The sequence below is a fragment of the Gavialis gangeticus genome, unplaced genomic scaffold, assembly GCF_001723915.1.
Source record: "Gavialis gangeticus isolate Ggan-Ray unplaced genomic scaffold, GavGan_comp1, whole genome shotgun sequence".
NCBI classification, from domain to species: Eukaryota; Metazoa; Chordata; order Crocodylia; family Gavialidae; genus Gavialis; species Gavialis gangeticus.
Window position 1 is genome coordinate 21653705 of NW_017729001.1, and position 19781 is coordinate 21673485.

At 48.1% G+C, this 19781-nt stretch overlaps 1 protein-coding gene across 2 annotated transcripts in view; it reads right to left on the reverse strand.

The window, feature by feature from the left end:
• The window catches only part of MMP17 (matrix metallopeptidase 17), a 151750-nt gene that overhangs the window by 7924 nt on the left and 124045 nt on the right, over window positions 1–19781 (reverse strand). For both annotated transcript variants that reach the window (XM_019507061.1, XM_019507060.1), the window contains 5 exons: window positions 17650–17826; window positions 17397–17496; window positions 11775–11857; window positions 6767–6919; window positions 3381–3638 (listed from right to left, as the gene is read on the reverse strand). In XM_019507061.1, the coding sequence (XP_019362606.1) occupies window positions 3381–3638; window positions 6767–6919; window positions 11775–11857; window positions 17397–17496; window positions 17650–17826 (771 nt within the window). The remainder of the gene's footprint in view (window positions 1–3380; window positions 3639–6766; window positions 6920–11774; window positions 11858–17396; window positions 17497–17649; window positions 17827–19781) is intronic.

The following is a 19781-nucleotide window of genomic DNA, read 5'->3' on the forward strand; positions in this document are numbered from 1 at the left end:
CACTAGCGGTACAGTACAACCCCTAGTGTTTGCTTAAGCTTCTGGTCTCTAAATCCATCCTGCATTTACGGCTAAGGTAGGGGTCTCATTCACACATGCCCCTCACCGCTGGTGGTACAACAGGCTTAATAAGGCTGGGAGAGAAATCTGGGCGTGGTCTCAGCTGCTTAAGTTGTCCAAAGGGGCTTGCACGTTGATAGGGCTTGCAGAGGGATGTATTTTGAGGGCCTGATGGTGCCTTCACATGTAGCGATTATTGAGGCAAAAAACAGCACGGGATATGAGGGGCATGGGAAAGCGCCAAACTTCATCTATGTGCGTTGTTCCTCCAAGCCAGGCATCCTCAACTTTCACGGCAGTGCTGAGGCTTTGCAGAATGCCATACGCATCATTTTGTGCTTATGCTAAAGGGTGAGGTGGTTCACCAGGCCCCGCACACACCTTTGGCACAGGAGAGGACAACATCCATTAAGAAGCAGACACATTTTGACTTCTCCAAGCATATTCCCTGCCTGTGAAGGACTCCTGTCACTGTGAGTGATAGGCCATGCTCAGCAGCTTCCTAGGTTCAGTGTGATAAGCCCCCGGTGATGTTCCCCTTCTCGCAGTGGTTTAAAGGTTGCTATTATGCTTTTAGCCTTGCCAATAAATCCAACTGAAAGTGTCCCTCTCTTGTAAGCACTCTTTGTACTGAAGCAAACACCCACCAGTAGTGGCATTTCCACCGTTTCCCCAGGGAAGCTAAGCCGTGTCTAATAACTCTCATCCCTGAGAAGCACATTCGGACAGGCAAAAAATCTAATGTAAGATTTTTTTTTTTTTTTTTACATGCTCCTTTTTCTGGGGCAAAAACCCTCCACACACTTCAACAAATATGGCAAATGACAACACGCCTAAACCGCTTTACAAACAGGCTCAGTCAAGAAAAAGGATCAAGTATCACCTGCTGCATCTTACATGGGGCTTTGAGTGGACAGTCTCAGCACCTGGAAGTCCACTGACTTTCATGGAGCAACTCGCAAGACTGAGATCTGTGACTGTGCCCATGACTATCTCTCACATAGTGTCTGTGCAGCACCCAGCGCGGGAGGGCCCTGATTCTGTTCTTAGCCAAGCAACAAAATAAATGGGCAGAAAAGCTGCATGTGTCATGTTTCCTGAGTGCCTAGGAGATGGGTTGGAAAAATCATTCTGAAGAAAAGAATCATGTCATCCATAGCAAGCAAGAAATGACTCTTGAGGCCAGTGCCAATATGGGACTCAATGGAGTTGTATCTGTAGATAACAGCTCTGAATATGACCTTATAAAAACACAAGGAGATCTTTCCTCTCAACATGGCGTATGAGAAGACTGGAAGAATTGGGATATTTAGTCTAGAGATCAGAGGGGTGATGTAGGAGTTAATAAAGAGTCTTCAAAGACAAAAAGGGTTATTAGAAAAAGGATGGGGAACAATTGCCCTCTGTGTCCAAGGGGCAAGACGAGAAGTAACAGACTTAATTTGCAACAAGGAAGATTTAGGTTAACTATTCGGAAGAACTTGCCAACTATGAGGGTGGTGAAGCATTGGCACAGATTGCCTGAAGAGCATGTGGGCTCTCTGTCATGGGAAGTCTTTAAGTACAGATTGGACAAACATGTGTCTGGGAAGGTTTAGACAGGGATCGTCCTGCCTTGAGCAAGGAAGGCCCCTTTCTATGATGCAAACAGTGCAGCTCCCAGGAACTGCAAACACCCTTTTTTGCACTTAGCAAGGATCAGGGAAACTTTGTATGAAATCATATTTGTGCATAGCAATAAAGGGACTTAAAGTAGCTGTGTAGAAACTCAAGTGAAGAACAACCTCACATCTTGCAAAAGCATCAGAGGAATGAGAACAGAGAGGTGTTACCTACACTGGGGTTTGTCTAGGGCCTTGAAACACATGCTCCACTGTTGCAAACATGTGCTATGTGTTCAGTGAAGTCAGGGAGTTATTGTTTTGTCAGAAGCTCCGACCCTGTAGTCAGCAGGGGTAACAATACCGTGGCATGCATCAACCAATGCATCTCCAGTAAAACCAAAGTGATTCTCCCACTCTCCTCGGCACTGGAGAGACTGCAGCTGGAGCACTGCACTTTAACAAGAACGTGGTAACGCCTGACAGTCCAGAGAAGGGCCACTCGTATGATCAGAGACTTGTGCGACAAGCCATATGAGGAAAGGCTGAGAGATCTGGGACTCTTCAGTCTGAAAAAAAGAAGGCCGAGAGGGGACTTGGTAGCAGCTTACCACTACATCAGGGGAGTACATCAAGGGCTTGGTGAACAACTGTTCACAAGGGCACCCTTGGGGAAAATGAGGAGTAATGGTCACAAACTCCTGGAAGATGGTTTCAGGCTTAACATTAGAAAAAACTTCTTCACAGTCAGGATGTCCAGACTGTGGAATAAGCTCCCTCCAGAGGTGGTGCAATCTCTTCCCTGGAAATCTTCAAGACGAGACTGGACGGGCACCTTGCTGGGGTTACCTGACCCCCAGTTATTTTTCTTGCTTGGTGCAGGGGGCTGGACCCGACGATCTGCCGAGGTCCCTTTGGGCCTTACAATCTGTGAATCTATGCGCCCCATCTTAATACAATGTGGAGGCATTGATTAGTCTTGATACTAACATCTGTGCATGGTGCATGTGTTTTGAACATCCTATATATATACAGCCAGTCATCAACATCTCTTACTGATTCCCTGAGGTTTTAGCTTTTAGGTCCCACACCTGAAAAATGAGCTGGCCTGGTTTAGCTGAATTCATTAAATCATGGTCTGAAGTGCTATGGATGCTGCCAGACATATTTCAGGCACAAGAATGAGGACAAGGTCTCATACATGTGGCAAGTAGCAACCATGAGTTGTGTGTCACACAGCGATGCAGAATACTCCTAATTACTGACCAACAGCTTGCAAGACTCATGTGACAGCGTCACCACAGGATAAAACTGTGTCGTGATGAAACGTCACAGCCCTGCACACAAGATCTCACGATAATTCCAGCAATTGTGGTGCAGTGCTGCTGTGAATGGTATTTTTATTCCTAGTCTGCATTTAGGAAGTCTTATTAATGAAACTGTTAGTGTTAATGTGACTTCTTTTTTGCCAATATGGCTACGCCAGAAAAGCCTAATGTAGATGCAGTTATGCCAGGGTGACACATGTGAAAAACTGTACAGCTTAATTCGAGTAATCAACTTAGAATAAGCTACTTCAGTACAAGCATTTCTGTACTGGCATAATGGTGTCTATATTAATGCTTTACCTATGCTGCCATAGTTAAAATAATAAAGGATTTAAGCACAGTTAAGATGTGAAGGGGATTTCCCCTCCATCAATAGCACGGGGACACTCACCATCTGACCATCTCATTGCATCGTCTAACGGGCTTGGGATCCCCTTCCACAGAGTGGTCTCTGATGGATAGCTGGGGTCCATTCTCCGCTCATGGTCATCATAACGCCAGTAGAGATTGTCCTTAAAGAAATAAGTCTTGTCATTGTGGGCCCAGGAAAAAGCAGCATCGATGCCTCCCGGTGGCAAGCCAAAGTCCGAAATTGGCCGAGGGTATCCTTCCTCCACGTTATTGTCTTTGAACACCCAGTATCTGTCTCCTGGGGAAAGGAAACATGCAGGTAGCAAGATCATTTTTGCTTTGCAGCAGAGGTCAAGTTTCGTTGAACAAGGTTATACTTCCTGACCTGCTGCTGTGACAATCCTTAGCTTTGATTTCACAGCACTCTGGAAAGGGAATGATAACTCAACAGCTTGTCAGGCAGTAAGTTTCCGGTGGATATTTGCTTTTTGTGAGTTGGATTCCCACTTGAATACAAATGCATTAGGGTTCCAGAACATGAACACGAACACGAACACGAACATGAACACGCCAATTATGCTGTACAGTCTTAGGCTGGCCCTCTTAGTTTTGCATTGGGTTATGGTGCTTCATTTCCTTCCCAGTTGATTTCTTGTTAGAAATAAGGCCTCACACGGAGGTTTTGAGAGCAAATGGGGCAAGTGGTGCATGTAGTTCAACTCTGAAAGAGAAAACACTCACCACCTTGGGAAAAGGAGACCCCATGTTTTTTCTAATTCACTCTGTCGGATTTAAAAGACCTGCTTATACTGAGGAGCATCAGGCCACCAGGGTGTTGGAGCAATAATTTGAATATCTCACATCCCTCAGTGCATGTACCCTCACAGCACCCATGAGGTAGGGAAATGCCAGCATCCCCATTATTTCAGATAGAAATGAAGCACCAACTAAGTGACTTGCCCAAGGTCACATAGGGAGTCTGTGGCAGGACAGGGAATTGAACTGTTTTCTTCCCAATGCCAGATTTGTGTCTTAACCGTTGGATGAAGCTTCTGCTTCATGAAATGTCTGAGAGAGCCGAGTGCCCTGAAGTACCTCCTCTGTGATCTTTCATACATCAGCCCACCTGGGCCAAGGAACTCGGAGGGGAGTAGGGAGGAGATCATTCTCCCACCCCACCCCGAGTTTCTAGCATCTTTGTAAGAGTACACACACCTGCACACGCCCTTACAGACAGGCCACAGCCACCAGCTGAATATTGGTGATAGTGGTTAGAGACAAACATTACCCTAAGGCCTGAAGGAGCGTCTCAGATTTAGCTGTATGAGCCAGGCAGGACCATTAATTCATCACAAGGAGCTGGAGTGCCTTGTGTTTGCATAGAGATGAGCACATCGCCACTTCAGACGCAGCCCTAATTTTCACTAGCTTAGATCTTGACTGTGCCCCTGTCCAGCGTGATCAAGCAGGGGACTAACATGGCAGTCCCCTATGACCTTGCTAACTCTTGGATCCGGGCCTGCTGTGACTCCTGCCGGTGGCTACTCCATCACAAATGAGCAAGTGGGCAGAGGTCGGCGGCCCCATCCCCACAATACAAATGGTCAGTGGAGCTGCACCAGTGCAAGGAGGGGAATTGGCTGCTCCCTGTAAAAGGGACATCGCAACATACTTCTCCTAGGAGCAGGGAAGGCTTTGGGACTCCACACTGCTGTTCAGGGGCATTCCTGGGGCCTGCGTCATTCCTGGCAGCTGTGCAACACCCGTTAATGCACGTCCCTGTTTAGCTCTTGGTGCTTTTACTACTGAGCATTTAAAGGTCTGGAGATTGAAATCCTCCAACCTGGTCTGAAGGGGCAGCCACTAGCACAGGGCTCGGCAAAGTGCCAGAAACACCCACAACTTTGACTTGTGAGATGTTGGCGTGCCAGGGATGCACAGTGCAGGGTGGATGTGAAGGGCCCGATCCTTGTTGTGGCAGCAGAGCCCCGGCCTCTTCCCCATCTGCCCTGAGGTGCCAAGCCAAATGCCGCAGCATACCACGCTCTGGCACCTGTGCCGGGGGTTGCCTACCCCTGCACTAGTGGATGAATATGTTGCTGTGATACTGTCGGCTCAATTTGTTCCTCGGGAGCTGAATAAGCAGCAGCACTCAATCGAGGGGCTGGACGTCTCAGGCGGGCAGTGCTGTGCAGCAGAGCACTTGCATGCAGGGTGCCAGCCGAAGCCTTTTTTTGTTTCTCCACAGAACAGATGCAGGGAGAGCTGGAGCAATGCAAAATCCCCCTCCTGGTCCTGCCAACGTGTTCTCCTATGGCACTTTTGCTAAGCCCTGGTTTGCTCTACAGCTGCTCTCCTCGCAGGGAACCCACTCAGAGCAGCTGTTCCTCTGAGCACAGGTGGTCCACGCTGGAAGCCCAGGACATATAATAAACCAAAGGATCATTTGCCTCTGAATAATGCCCCCGGGCATCGTGCTTTGAATAGCGGTATGGTCTTGGCAGTCTGTGGAGTCCAGCACATCGTGGCTGCCATTTTGGATTCCCTCCATTTGAGGAAATAACACTTTCCCCAGGCGTGTGGGAGGCCATAAAAGGTTCATTTGAGTTCTAAAATGATCTGTGGGTAGAGATGCTTTGTGGGATCTGTGACTGGGGCATAATCCATTTCCATTGCTTTACCTTTATGATTCGGCATTCCCAAAATCAATAACTTGCCACACTTAAAGAGGAATGTTAGAGACAGAAAAATCAATTTCCACCTGAAACCAACTTAGCATAGCTGATTTTGCTTTGAGTTACTCAATGCAACCAGATTCTTATCAGCCGCAGCAGACCTGGTTTGAATGTTAGCTGCAGGAAATGACATCATGCCGTTCGCAGTGCAATTCAGAGGTGTGACTGCAGCTCATATAAACTTACTTGAGCTGGATTTGAACTAGCAATTAGCAGATAATGGCAGTGACATGGAGCTCAGCCTGGGCTGTCCACCCAAGCATTTACCCTGGATGGGTTTTACAGGCCACACTGAAACCCATGTTGTCAGTGGCTGCAATGCTCTCAGGACTTTGACAGATAGCTTAGAGCCAGCTCAAGTGCATCTACACAAAGTGAGGATCACGGTGTAGACATGCCGCAATGAAACACAGCAGAAGTGGGAGAAAACTAATTGGTTGGTTAAATTCCCATGGTCAGAGTAATAACTGAGAGCAGACACAATAGCAGGAATCCATGGGACCGGGATATATTTGTTCCTTCAAATACGTGATCTTTTAGAAATGCAAATGGCATGTTTATTCAATGGAGTGGAAGGCAACTGTTACCATCATGAATCAGTGTAATGCAGCTACTCAATGAAACTGCATACAGAGAGGAGCCAGGACCCAAAAAACAGCTCTTCAGCTCCAAAAACAATTCAAGCTCTTACCTTTGAAGAAGACAATTTTGTGGTCATTGGTTCTCTCATACACGGCATCCACGCTGTCTAAGTTGAGAGGCAAACCCCGCCAGAAACGGTGGATCTGAGCTGGCTGGAGGGAGACCAAGTGCTTATTACGAGTCAGTCTCCAGAAGTACTTGCCTAGATGAACACAGACAGGAGGAATGTCTCAGACATCTCATTACGGAGGTGTGGGCTGAGTGAGGAATTAGTGGAAAACAAAACACCCAAGATGGGAAACGAGAACGCTTGAGTTTCCAACCCCACGACCCCAACAGTCAGATGCATCTTTATAAGCCTGGCAGAGCATTAGGGAGAAACCTGCTCCAACTCCCTGGAACGTAGTAGGCTTCAGGGCTCTGTGTTGCAGCCACCGTCCTTCTGACCGAAGAATGAAGCTCGTACAGCTGACAGCATCTCTGAGAATCAATGAAATAACATTTTGTCGGGAGACATTTTCTCTCCTTCCCCGCTGCCTTTGCATGACTGTCTCTCGGTCACCTTCCTCCCGCTAGATATTACTGTCTCTCGGTCAACTCCTGTCCCTGCTAGATATTACTGGAGACCGGAGATTGCTAAAGAAGCTAAAGTCAGACTAGCTCAGACCATGGACTAAGCACGCAAGAAGGTAAAACCCTCTGAGGACTCCCAAGTGCATGGAGATCTCTGCTCTGCTCACAGCATAGGGGAAAAACAGGAGAGGGGAAAGAAGCGGGGAAGAAGGAAGCACCAAAGAGGAATGTGGAGATGCATCACGTACAGTCCAAAGGCCTGTAGAAAAGGTGGCCTCCTGCAGCCCCCAAATGCTACAATGGGCCAAATTCTTTTGGGGACAGCTCAAGCAAACTCTGAAACTCCACTCATTTACACCCATGGAGAATTGGCTTGGAGGTGTTTACTCTCACTAAAAAAAGCAGCAAACTGGCTGTGCTGAGCAGAGGGAGGGGATGAATACAAGGCCAGGATTTTCAGAAGACCCTTCGGGAATTTTGATGGGAAATTGGGAGCCAGCAACTGTAGGCAGCCGTGGGATTCCCAGCTGGAGTTTCTGTGGTTCTGCAGCACGTTTCACAACTGCATTTCCCCACGGACGTCTCTCTCCAGAGTGAGAGCTGGGGAGGAGGGAGTAGCCCGAGTGCCTGCTCCCTCTCACGTTCTTCTCATCTCTGCTGTTCCTGGGGCCTGCCAGATATTAGTATGAGGTTATTTACACTGGGTTTTGCAAAGCTGAGCTCCCAGGAGAGGCATGAGCAACCCAAAGCTCAAGACGCTTCCTCAGATTTGCATTCAAGATGCTCAGCTCTTTTTCCACGGAGCCGGCAGATTGTGACACCACCTTTCAAAATTTCATGGAAATTAGATGTTGGCTTAATAATGCAGGAGGCAAAATTCCAGCACTTAAACATCTGCAGAGTATGTGTGTGTGTGTGTGTGTGTGTGTGTGTGTGTGTGTGTGTGTGTGTGTGTGTGTGCGTGCGCACGTGCGTGTGTGCGGGGGGGAGGTATTACAATTAAAAGGATTTATATCATCCACTTGTTCTTCTGCTCCGTTTTGCATATTCGCTCTATCTGACTGAAACCTATGTATGAATAATACATTCAAACGCATGAGGAATTGCCATAATTACCAATTCTTTTTAAGATCGTTAAAAAAAACCAACCTCCTCGCATTCTAATTGTGAGACCGCAGTACATTTATGGAAACGTATGTAATTAAATAAAGATGTTCTTTGCATTTCTGATGAGGCTCGCATGAGAAAAGACCAGATTTCCATCAAATTGAGAAGAAATACAGCCTGGCAGAATTGCTTCTTTAGTGGATATGGATCTCATGTTAAAAGTACTCACTGCTAATTCGCCCCGTCACTCTCTGCAATTTAGCAGCTCTCTTTTCCTCAGCAGGTATACCAACTAGTTTTCAAACTGAATTCAATGTCAGGAATAGGCTCGTTGCTTTGACAGGCCATCACCAACAGCAGACGTACAGCAATTGGAGTAGTAGTGAATTCAGAAGCCAATGGCTCTCAGGGGTCCACGAGCATGCTGTCATTTCACTCCGGCCAAATCTGCCTGCCAAAGTACTGGAGTTATTGGACTACCCACTGACCCATGTGTAGACTTTTGGGTAAGAGCTGTAATTACTCTACGACATAAAGCCATGTTCATTTAAAGTTAAAAAGTCTGATGCAAAACTGGGGCAAACCTGGTGGGTTCAGACGAAAGGATGAAAAGACTTGCTTTCCTGCACTCCTTCATTATAAACAGGTGATGGCTTAATGCCACTTGTGATATTGGTGGCATGGTGGTTTTGATTCCAGCTGTGCAACGTTCTTCGGATTGAAGTACCCCTGGCAAGACCGCTGCATGCCCTGCACATGCACGCCTGAGCCCAAGTTTGATAATTTAGGCTGCCTGACACGAGACACCTAAAAATCAAAGCTTCCCGACTTTCAGAAGTGTTGAGACGCCACAGCTCCACTGCAGTCAAGAGGAACAGCAGGTTTTAGTCCTCCGGGGCAACTAAAGATGTACGTTCTCTTTGAACTGTGCCAGTGGGAGGGCTTGTGGAACAATCTGCCTGGTCCAGCCTGCTGTTGTTTTTCCTGGTTCACAGCACTGGTAGGCAGCACTTTGTAAGGGGAACTGTAATCACTTATTGCTTCACCTTGCGGTGAGCATCCAAACATTCAGTCCCTTGAATTCAGGGGAGAGCTCCTCTGAATTCAGCTTACCCCAGAGCTCTTGAGCTGGATCCTCAGCTGGGGTAAGCTGGATTCAGAGGAGCTCTGTCAGTTTACACCTGGCTCTTAATTCTGATTTTGGCTTTTCTATGAACAGCACATAATGCCAGTGTCAAATATATGCAAGCAGTGAGCTTGGAGTAGGGTTTTGTTCGAATAGGGTCTCACTCTCAAGGGCCTTTTCCTTGAAGAAGCTCAGTGATCTTTCTTATATGTCAGTCCTCATCTTCTGTTTCCCCTTCTACTTTATTGGTCTTTGGAGCCAGCATCCCACTCTGCCAGTGGCAGCAAGGAACTAAGACAGTGCTGCAGAGAGAGTGCCTCACAGCATCTTCTGACTTGGGTTGCATCAGCAGCACAGATGGCTACAAAAGCTCTGGTCTCTTTGCGGGAAGCCTCAACTTCCATCCAGCAGGATATAGTGGAGATGAGATCAGGGCTGGATTAATGCATAGGCAAACTAGGCACATGCTGCGGGCACTGAGCTGTGGGGGGCTCTGGTCCTCCCCTCTGTGGTGGCGGTGCAAACGGCCCTTCCTTTCCTTTCCCTTCCATTCCCCTCCCCTGTGGTGGCTGCTTCCTAGCAGTGGCTCTGAGCCCCGCTCCCCGTGGGTGGTAGCAGCAGGGTGGGGAGGTGGGTCTCAACCTGCCTGGGGCCCACAAATTTGTTTGCTTAGGGCCCACGAAAGGGTAAATCCAGCCCTGGATGAAGTACATTCTCCTGGTTTCCCTTCACAACCTCAGCTAAGGATGCCTTTCTTCCCCCTGCCTTGGACAGTGGCTTCCGATCTGTGTGTCATGGGCCCTGCTTCCAGTTGGATTGTTCCCCATGTTTTTTCCAAGCCTGAGCACTATAACTACATTTCCCCATTCCTCTCCCACTTGGGGTCATGCCCCCTAGTTTGGAAACCACTGCTTTCAGAGATTGGTTAGTGTTGTTTTGAACAAACGATTGCCCAAGAAGGGAAATCAGACAGTGGCATCAGCCAGACACCTCTCTTCCTGCACTTCAAAGAAACCCCACGGAGAGCGGGCAGGGAACTGTTCTGTATAGCTCTGGAGGCTCCAAGGGGCTTCTCTTAGACAGTCGGGCCCTCCTGGAGATACGCTGGCAGCAACTGTTCAATAACATGGAACCAGATGGTTCTGTAATTGTCTGTGTGTTATCTTTGGATGCTGGTGAATGCGCTGCGTGGGAGGAAAGGCAGGGGATAGGGAGAGACAGAGAGTGAGCTGTTGCTTTTCTACGCATCCCTGGGTCACTGAGATTTCTGCTTTGATACTGCCAATATCGAAATCAGTCCTTTGCTTTGAAATTCTGGGCAGCACGGTGCAATGAATCAAAGAGCAGAACAAAAAGTACTATACAGGGTCAAGGCAGTGACATTCTGGTTCCAGAGGTGTAAAACCCGCAGTACAGGCTGACATGGACATGCCTGTCAGGGAGTTAGGAACGGGAAAAAATTCCTCCTGAACCCCAGGCAGGAAGTGATTAGCTGGTGACCTAAAGCATAAAGTCTCATTTCCTCATTAACGTATCGGCAGAGATTCTTCTGCTCTCCATACTTCCCTAATCATTCATCCTAATCTCTACTAAATTCACCAAAGGGAACCATTAACATTTCAAGGCACAGAGCTCTATGGCTTCATGCCCACGCCTTGCTAAAGCATACTCTTTTAACCTGCACTGTGTTTTTTATCACTGGGTTTCCCCTTGTTCTTGGTTGAAGAGAAGCACCTGGCTTACTGCTCAGTAGTCTTTTTGCCACATCCCTCCTGGTTCTCCTCCACAAAGATTAATCCAGTCACTGTCATCTCATGTGAAATCTCTTATGACACATCTGTTATCACTACCATTGCCCACCTCCAGGCTTCTTCTCTAAGTCTCCTTTGTTACAATTAGGCCTATCCCAATGCTTTGAAACATGTTCATCCCAGCAGGCCCCTGCCTGCAGTGGGTGGCTTGGTTCTTATTTACTGGGTGTTAGGGGGCCTTAAAGGTCTAAGCTGCCTTTATGCTGCCAAAATGTGATCAAATGGCCTTAGATGTCTGGATTTGGCCATTAGTGCAGGAGTTAACAGAACGCTCCTGTTTGTAAGCCGCACACACTCTGACTGCATATACTCAAAGTCCAGACAAAGCTGCCCTCCAAACAGCATGTATGAATGCAACCCCGCAGTGTGGTGCAGAGCTACGTATGAATCCAGCCTGACAAAGACCATCGAGCCCATTAGCAGCAGAAGCTGCTTCTTACCTTTGAAAAAGAAAGCCTCGCCTCTGATCTGAGCCACCGCGTCGAAATGTGTGTTACATCTGTTGGGCATGTCTCTTCTGAGGCTGTGGAAAGACAGTGCTCAAATGAACTGCAGTCCCACCCTTGCAGCAAGAAAAAAATCCCCCTCCATCTCGCCTTGACTGGGCACCGCTCCCCAGAGCCAGGAGCACAGGCAATTCATTCAAGTCTTCCTCATTTTGTCTCCCACCTGCTGCAGCCCTGGGCTGTAGAGACTGCGGAGTCTGATTGGGTGCTGCTCTATATCGACTCCTCTGTGAAATCCTATGAAATATGAACTTTCATTTCTACCCAGGAGAACTTTTACAATCCTTTCCCCAATGCCTGATGAAGGGTGTTTGTGCCCAAAAGCTTGCAATTAAAGAATTTTTTTTGCAAAAATCTCGTTGGTCTAATAAAAGATATCATCTCTACAAGTCCTGATTGCCTGCTCCGTTCAGTAATTTGACAGGCAGTTACAAGCTCCCTGGGTTTGTTGTACTGCAATCCCCCATCAGCCCCGTTCTGAATCCACCCATGGGCTCAGGGTCAGGACAGGTTTTGCACACCAGCCACATGAAGCCATTTCGGAGGACAAGAGAGACTGGGAGCCAGGTTCTTGCTGTAGCAGTGCATCTGTAAGTGCAGAGCAACTCCCGCGGAGGCAATGCCATCTCTCCTGCTTCACAGCAGTACAAGTGAGAGCGCCGTTTGACCCGCTGCACTGAAACAGCAGGACGCCTACTGACTCCAAATGCCCACATGCTGACAACAGCCTGACTCCAGCTCACTGGACATCGGTGCTTACAGCCAGAGCTCAGAGAAGTTAGCAGAACAAAGCAGCAGGAGCTGGAGCTGAGGGGGAGTCAGGGGTGTGCGCCGAAAGGGCAGGGAGTGATTACCTTGGCAGGGACACCCAGCTGCTGTCATGGGTGGGAAGGAGAGGAGGGGGATGACTAAGAAAAACCTGGTAGAAATAATGATTGATGGAGAAGTAAAGGATAGCTGAAGCATGCACACACAAGCTGCTCTGAGTGAAGGGCAAGCCTGAATCTAATTTGCTAATAGAGGGTCTGTGTGGTAGCTTGCCAGCAACCTCCTCCCAGACATCTCCATACCTTATATGCCAGCTGTGTATTTGGCTCGGAAGCTCACTCTCCTATTGATCCCCAGGGCTGAGGGATGGGGAGATGATGTGTTAATGGACATGGCTCTCCATGCCGGCAGTGTGTGTTGTGGGGTGCTGAAGGATCAGCGGGAGAATGTATGCTCTTCTCTCCAGGCTCCTATGCTGCACATGTCCCTATCTGAATGCTCAAATAAGCCCTGGGCATATGAGCATGAAGGGCCAGCTCCTTGCTTAGAAGCATCCCAGCAACAAACACGACAGTGCCGCTAAGGATGTAACACCTGCGTGCACTTCTGACAACATAATTACCCAATAAGCAACATCAAAGCACCAGAGCGGTTGAGATTAGTACCCTTATCCTTCTGCTCCTAAACCACTTGGCATGAAGAAGCACCCTCCTGACTGGCAGCAGTAGTAGGTCACAACCACTTGGTGGCATTAGGCTTCCACATATGGCCAGTGCATTGCCAGAGATTTGCTGCCTTGTGGTGAGAGAAGAATGGCCAGACCAATATCAAGGGAGCTAGCTTGACAGTGGGCATCCAACTAAGCATGACTAATATGGTACGTAAACCACAAACGTGGGTAGGAGGATGAAAACTCTCTGCATCCAACTTAACGTGCTTTCAAACTTTTCACCCTCTCTTGGGGGAGCTGGAAGAGCATGTTAGCAAGAGCCCATCTCAAGCTTCTTTGAAATCATCCTACTTCAGCGCACATCCTAAATCAAATGTTTTCCCAATATCCCCTCCGCTTGACAGTTCTACTTATCATGTCCAGCATTTAAGACATGTGCTCCTTCTCAGGAGGAAAAAAACAAAAAATGCTCGTGTTGTTTCAGTGAGCTCTTTTATCTCCGAGGCACACCATCATTATAGCAACAGCTTTCCAGCTAGCTGAGAAACATTTTGTAGGAGAAATCCAGCAAAGTCCAGGGAGATTCACCAAGAAAAAACATGACCGGGTAAAGACACAGGAAGAGGACTTCTTTACTTCTCCTGTAGCAGCTACTGTTGGCGACACACAATACAGATAGCTAAGGGTTTCAGGAGTGACTAGCCATTTTGGGGTGACACGCTTGAGATGCCTTAAAGGAGCCCCGCTGTCAGACAGGAGATGCTCAGCACTTTACAAAAATTAGGCCCCTTTTAGGTCCTTCATCACACACACAAAATTAGAGGTGACTTTGAAAAATTTGGCCAAAATTGCCATGAGGATGTAACACAAAGGCTGACTCCACCTCCATCTGTGCTACACATACCACCACTTAATAAGAAATGATATCAAAGAGTTGCTAAATGTTAATAATTTATAGGTACAAGTGTATCTATAGAAAAAAAATATGTACACACACACACACACGCACACACACACGAGACCTGGACAAGGACAAACTTTTAGCAAGACTTTTAGGAAATTAAATATAATAAATAACAAGACTGGGTCTACAATGTCCTCTTTTGAGGATGTTAAGGTATGGATCCAAAACCAGAAGATATTTTGGACTTTCTTCCTAAAGGAAAAAAACATCATGCACTTGCACACACGCATATGTGTAGGTGGGAACTGGATGCTAAATAAAACAATAACCAAAGCATGGAGGAGGAATGATCATCCCCTTATTCCTTATTATCTATAACATCCCTCACCACCCTCTGAGCTCCTTATTTATGTTCTAGTCCTGACTTTACACCTCATTAAAGCTACTTCCCTACACTGGGTTTTATCTTTGGGCTGCTGTAGCTTTTAACTCTTTCATGCCCAAATGACCCAGAGCTTCACAATAACCAAGTGTGCAAACATGGTGCCTGTGTGCAGAATGAGCTTGCCCCGGTGGTTCCTGGATGGACAGCATGAATGGCATGTGGTGGGGAAAGCTCTACTCAGGACCCCTTAAAGGGTCTTTTCAAAAGCCCCAGAGATACATGTCTCTATCCTGGGTAAGCAAATACTGAATGCCTCAGGGTGGAGGACATAAAAACCATTGGACAGTTGAACCAAGTGGGATGAGCAAGGGAAACAGATGGAAGAGTGGCAACCCTACTTCTACCCCACTGTTCTGCATATGTTAGGTACTGATATGAGCTCCATTACCAGAGAAACAAGCACTGGATAATACTTCTTGAATGCAGTTATCCTCACAATCTCCTTAGTAGTAGGTTACAGGAATAGTTATCCCCATTTTACAGACAGAGAACTGAGAGACTGAGTTGCCCACAGTTACTCACAAGGTCTGCGGCAGAGTGGTGGACTGGGTCCCAGGCTAGCACACATCAGGACCCAAGCTTTTACATGCCTTGAGTGTGCTGAGGCAGAGACTGTGGTTGTAAAACAATTGCTGCTAGAGCCCTGGAATTGCTCAGAGGGAATCCCAGTCCCTGTAAAAGCATGACCCTCTTGCCTCTAGAGGAAAGCAGCCAGACCAAAGGGAATGAAATCCTTGGCTAGTGTAGTCTGGAAAACATGAAGCCTGACCTACTCCCGAATGTGCCACTGACCTTAGGCAAGTCCCTTCACCTTCCATGCTCATCCATCCTGTTTAGACTGCAACCTCATCAGACAGACAGCTTGCTAGTATGTGCTCGCACAGTTCCCAGCATAGTGCTATAGCGGTCCAAAGTAACAACAGCTCCACTGAAAGCCTCCCTTCTAGGCCTCCACACACTCCAAGTGAGCCCTTCTGCTCCTGTAGGCTCCTGGTCAGAAGTTGTTCAGGTATCTCTAAAGCTCACTAATGCATTCGAGACCCCTAGATCGAGAAGCCAAGGCCTGCTTAGTCTGAGAGCCCTGAACAAGGGAAGGGGACCCGTCTGCTTGATAATGCATTTGATCGTAGCAAACATCTGAAAAGAAGCTGTCCTGGAACCAGGCTACTCCCTGCTCATCCCTTATCTGCCCCTGGAAGTACCCTAGCCAGTTGCTCATATGGACAGGATACCCTAAGGTGTGTGTGCACAAGCCATGAGACTGCAGAAGAAGCCTGATTAAAATTTCAGCTAGGATGAGTTAGCCTAAGGGTGACGGGGACAAATTTCCCACAGTGCTGAGCAAATCTTCAATGATGCTGGGGTATTAGGGAAAAGCAGCAAGCTCCAAGATGACTCTGGACTTCTTGGTGCTCCTTGAAGGACTGATAAGAGCCAGAGGCTGCAGAAAGATTGGGGTCTGCCATTACTGCTGTCAAGCATTTCAAGGGATACGTTTCTCCCAGATAGAGAAGTGAGAGATGCAACGCTGAGGTTTGCATTTTAAACCAGAGATTTAAGATACATCTTAACTACAGGCAACAAAGGCCAGAAGCATGCATTTGGAAGGGCTGGATGACAAGGCCTCCTGCAGCTGAGGGTCACACTGCTGAGACAAACCTAGATCAAGGAGTAAGCAGGGCTGACTGAGGCCTTGGGAGTCTGCAGCGTGAAGTTCAGGCTGCCTCCCCCTTTCTCTATTTTCCAGTTTCACTTCATCTCTTTTGCCACCTCTCTGTTCTTAGAAGTGGCCTAGCATGGTGACGCAGCTGCCAGGAGCAGAGGAAAGGGGATGTCCAACAGCAAGGGCATAGGGTGAAGACATTAATGCCCACTGAAGGCTTCTGCCAGAGTCACGTCTCTTTGCTGCTATCTGCTTGGTTTAATGCCCTCTAGACATGAGCCCTTAGCTGGAACTGGCTGTCTGTGGGCCCTGCTGTGTCCTGCCCATTACACATTCAACAAGAAAGGAGTTTATTAAAAACTCGAGGTCTAGTCATGCCCCTCCTGTGGAAAGACTGTGCTGGGAACTCAGGTGGAGCGTCTTTCTCTTCTCAGGGTGGTGCCTCTAGGTGAAGGTGTGGCCATGAAGTCCCATGGGGCCAGCTGCTCCCTGCGCATCCCATCTCCTCTCTCTAGCAGGGCTATGACTACCTTTACCGGGCTGCAGGAGCAAGGGAGGGACCAGGAATTAAAAGGTGTGGATTCCACAGCCACGTTAAGCAGGTCACTAACATTTAGGGGATTCATTTTCCTCTTTTGCCTCCTCAACCCCCTCAGCGGCTGCATCTATGATATTAGTACTCCCTCAAAAGCCAAGTCACTGCTTGGCTCCAGATACCATAGAGCCTTGTCTGAGCAGATAGGAAGTATACCGTGGGTAGTCAACGCAGGGGAATTGCCACTCCACAGCCCTGTGAGTCCTTGAGGGGGTAGCCCACGTGTCTAGAGACAGTTCTCTTGGTTCCACCTCTCTCCTAATCCTGTGATGGGAACTAGTCATGGCTTTGTGGAGAAGGGAAGAAATATTGTGTCTTGGGTAGCCCCCTGTCTACTTCCCCTGGTTTTAACTTCCCCTTGAATCACCCCCTGCCCACTTCCACTGGCTTTAACTAGCTACCAAGAGGAAACTACGCAGCCCAGAGGCACTGGACTAGACACTCATGCTTTAGTACCGGCATCCTTCATGAAAACATCAGTGACAATGCTATATGAAGGAACTCGGCTTACGGGATACTGGAGTGGTTCTCTGGCAGCTCTGGCAGAATGGGGTGGTCATCGGCTCTGGTGACCTCTGGCTTGGCTGTCGGGGACACAGACTCCCTGACTCCTGGCAGGAAGACAAGGAAGTGTTAGAGGGAGTGCCTTCCTCACCAGGAGTATTGCACGCTCTAGAGAACAGCTGTCTCTATGGGGCACTGGGGATGGAAGTGAGACATAAATGCCAAAGGTGGGCATGGGGATGAGAATGGGACACACTAACCATACAGCTGCCAGATTCGGACTTTGTCTTCATAAGGCAGGTCATACTTCAGGGGATCCCCCACTGGGCCTTGGTAGTATGGTCTCATGATAGACTCGATGGCAGAGATGTGGGTCAACCCAATGGCATGGCCAAACTCATGGACTGCCACAGCAAACAGGTCCATCCCATGAGCATCTGAAAACAAAATCATCATCAGCACCATCAAAATAAGGGACGCTGCACACTAATCATGGGCCTGTGGACTGAGGAGCATGTGTCGACGTGCATATGGGCTTTGCATTGACATCAGTGGGAAGGAGTGCAATCTGATCTTTGGAACAGGACACCAGAGACACATTTATGTGGCACTGCACTGAGCTCTGTGCTCTTGCTCTGACCAGGTAAAGCACCCCACACGGAGGTCTGTGCTGCCATGACCAGACAGCTTCTGGTCCCTAGATAGCTTTTTTAAAAGTAGCCTACGTCTCTCTACGTGACTCCTCTATGTAGACCAGGGCGGGCAATTATTTTGGGCAGAGAGCTTCTTACTGAGTTTTGGCAAGCCATTGAAAGTCACATGACAGGCAGCCCAGGGCAGATAAATATTAATTTTCTAAATTTTTTAGGGGCCCTGTGGGCCAGATAGAATGGCCTGGCAAGCTGCATCCAGCCCCCAGGCCACATTTTGCCCACCCCTGATGTAGACATACCCTATGAGTCTTCTAGACACTGCCTGGCCCTCATCCACTCCTCTTCAGCCTCCTCAGGGCCCTTCCCATAAGGACTTCCAGAAAGATTCCCCTTTGTAGTGTCTAGTATATTGAGTCTTGATAACACCCCCCGTTCCTACTCTTTCCTGAGGTTGCATCGTGATAAAGGCAGCCTTCCCTGGCCTACCATACACACACAGACACACATGCGCAGATGCACACTTTTCACATGGTTTGCCCTTACAGTTGGGTCTTGTCTTGCTCAGGAGATGACACCTTGCCTAACACCAGTCTCCCGTTTTGGTTACTGATCCTTTAAATTCCATATCATGAAACAGGATGGGCTGAACCCAAGCACCACTAACCCTTAAAGAGCAGACCGCCATGGTACAGGACATTTTAACAATTTCAGACCCTTTGTCTTCAATGTTTTGTCAAGTTGAGAGAGTGGCTGAGACTCACGCTTCCCTGCAAGAAGTTTCAGTTTTGACAAATCAGCATTTTCTGACAAAAGACATTTTATTTGAAACTTTCTGAGCCATTCTAAGACAAAGCCCTATAAAAGAGTCCTACTGCACTCCACCACGGCTGCCTCAAACACTGCGGCGTCAGCACTGCCAGCTCTGCTGTTATGGGCCATTGCTATAATACCTGGTAGCATACAAGAGGAATGGGGCAAACAAATCAGACTGCAAGTCGGGCATTCCCAGGGACCCATGGGTGTAGAAGCTGGGTCACATATGGCTCGACTGCTGTGCAGCTGTGAAGCATCACTATGCTGCACAAGAATCAGCCGGAGGCTCTCCGTGGTTTCTGTTCAAGAACTGGGCAAAGCCTTAGGTTGGCTTTTTCTGTCAAGGGGCTTTGGGGAGTGGGGCAGCAGGTGGGGATATCTAGCTAGGAACACAGCCAGGTCTGGCAGAAAGCACACCAATGTCTCATATTGCTTGCCTGCTAACTGCAGGAATTAAGTACAGCCATGCCGGCTGAACTCTAGAGGAAAAGAGCATGTCTATGATGTATATGGTTTACAAGACTGAGCTTCTGAGCTGAGACTGGCTCCCACTGAGCTGCCCACCTCTCCTGTAGCCTAAGAAGGAAGTGGGGCAAAACCGTGTTCCCAAGCTAGTCTCCATAACATTTGTCTCCCTGGGGAAGTACTTATGAGGACAACCCTCCTTCCTTTCTTCAACCATCCTGCTCCTCACACCATAGATTCATAGATTCATAGATTTAGGGTCGGAAGGGACCTAATAGATCTTCTAGCCCGACCCCCCGCCAGGGCGGGAGAACAACAAAACCCAAAACAAAAACGGGATTCAAATGAGTCCAGCCAGGTAGGCATCCAGCCTCTTCTTAAAGACCCCCAGGGTAGGGGCCAGCACCACTTCCCTTGGAAGTTGGTTCCAGCTCCTAGCCGCCCTAACTGTGAAGTAGTTT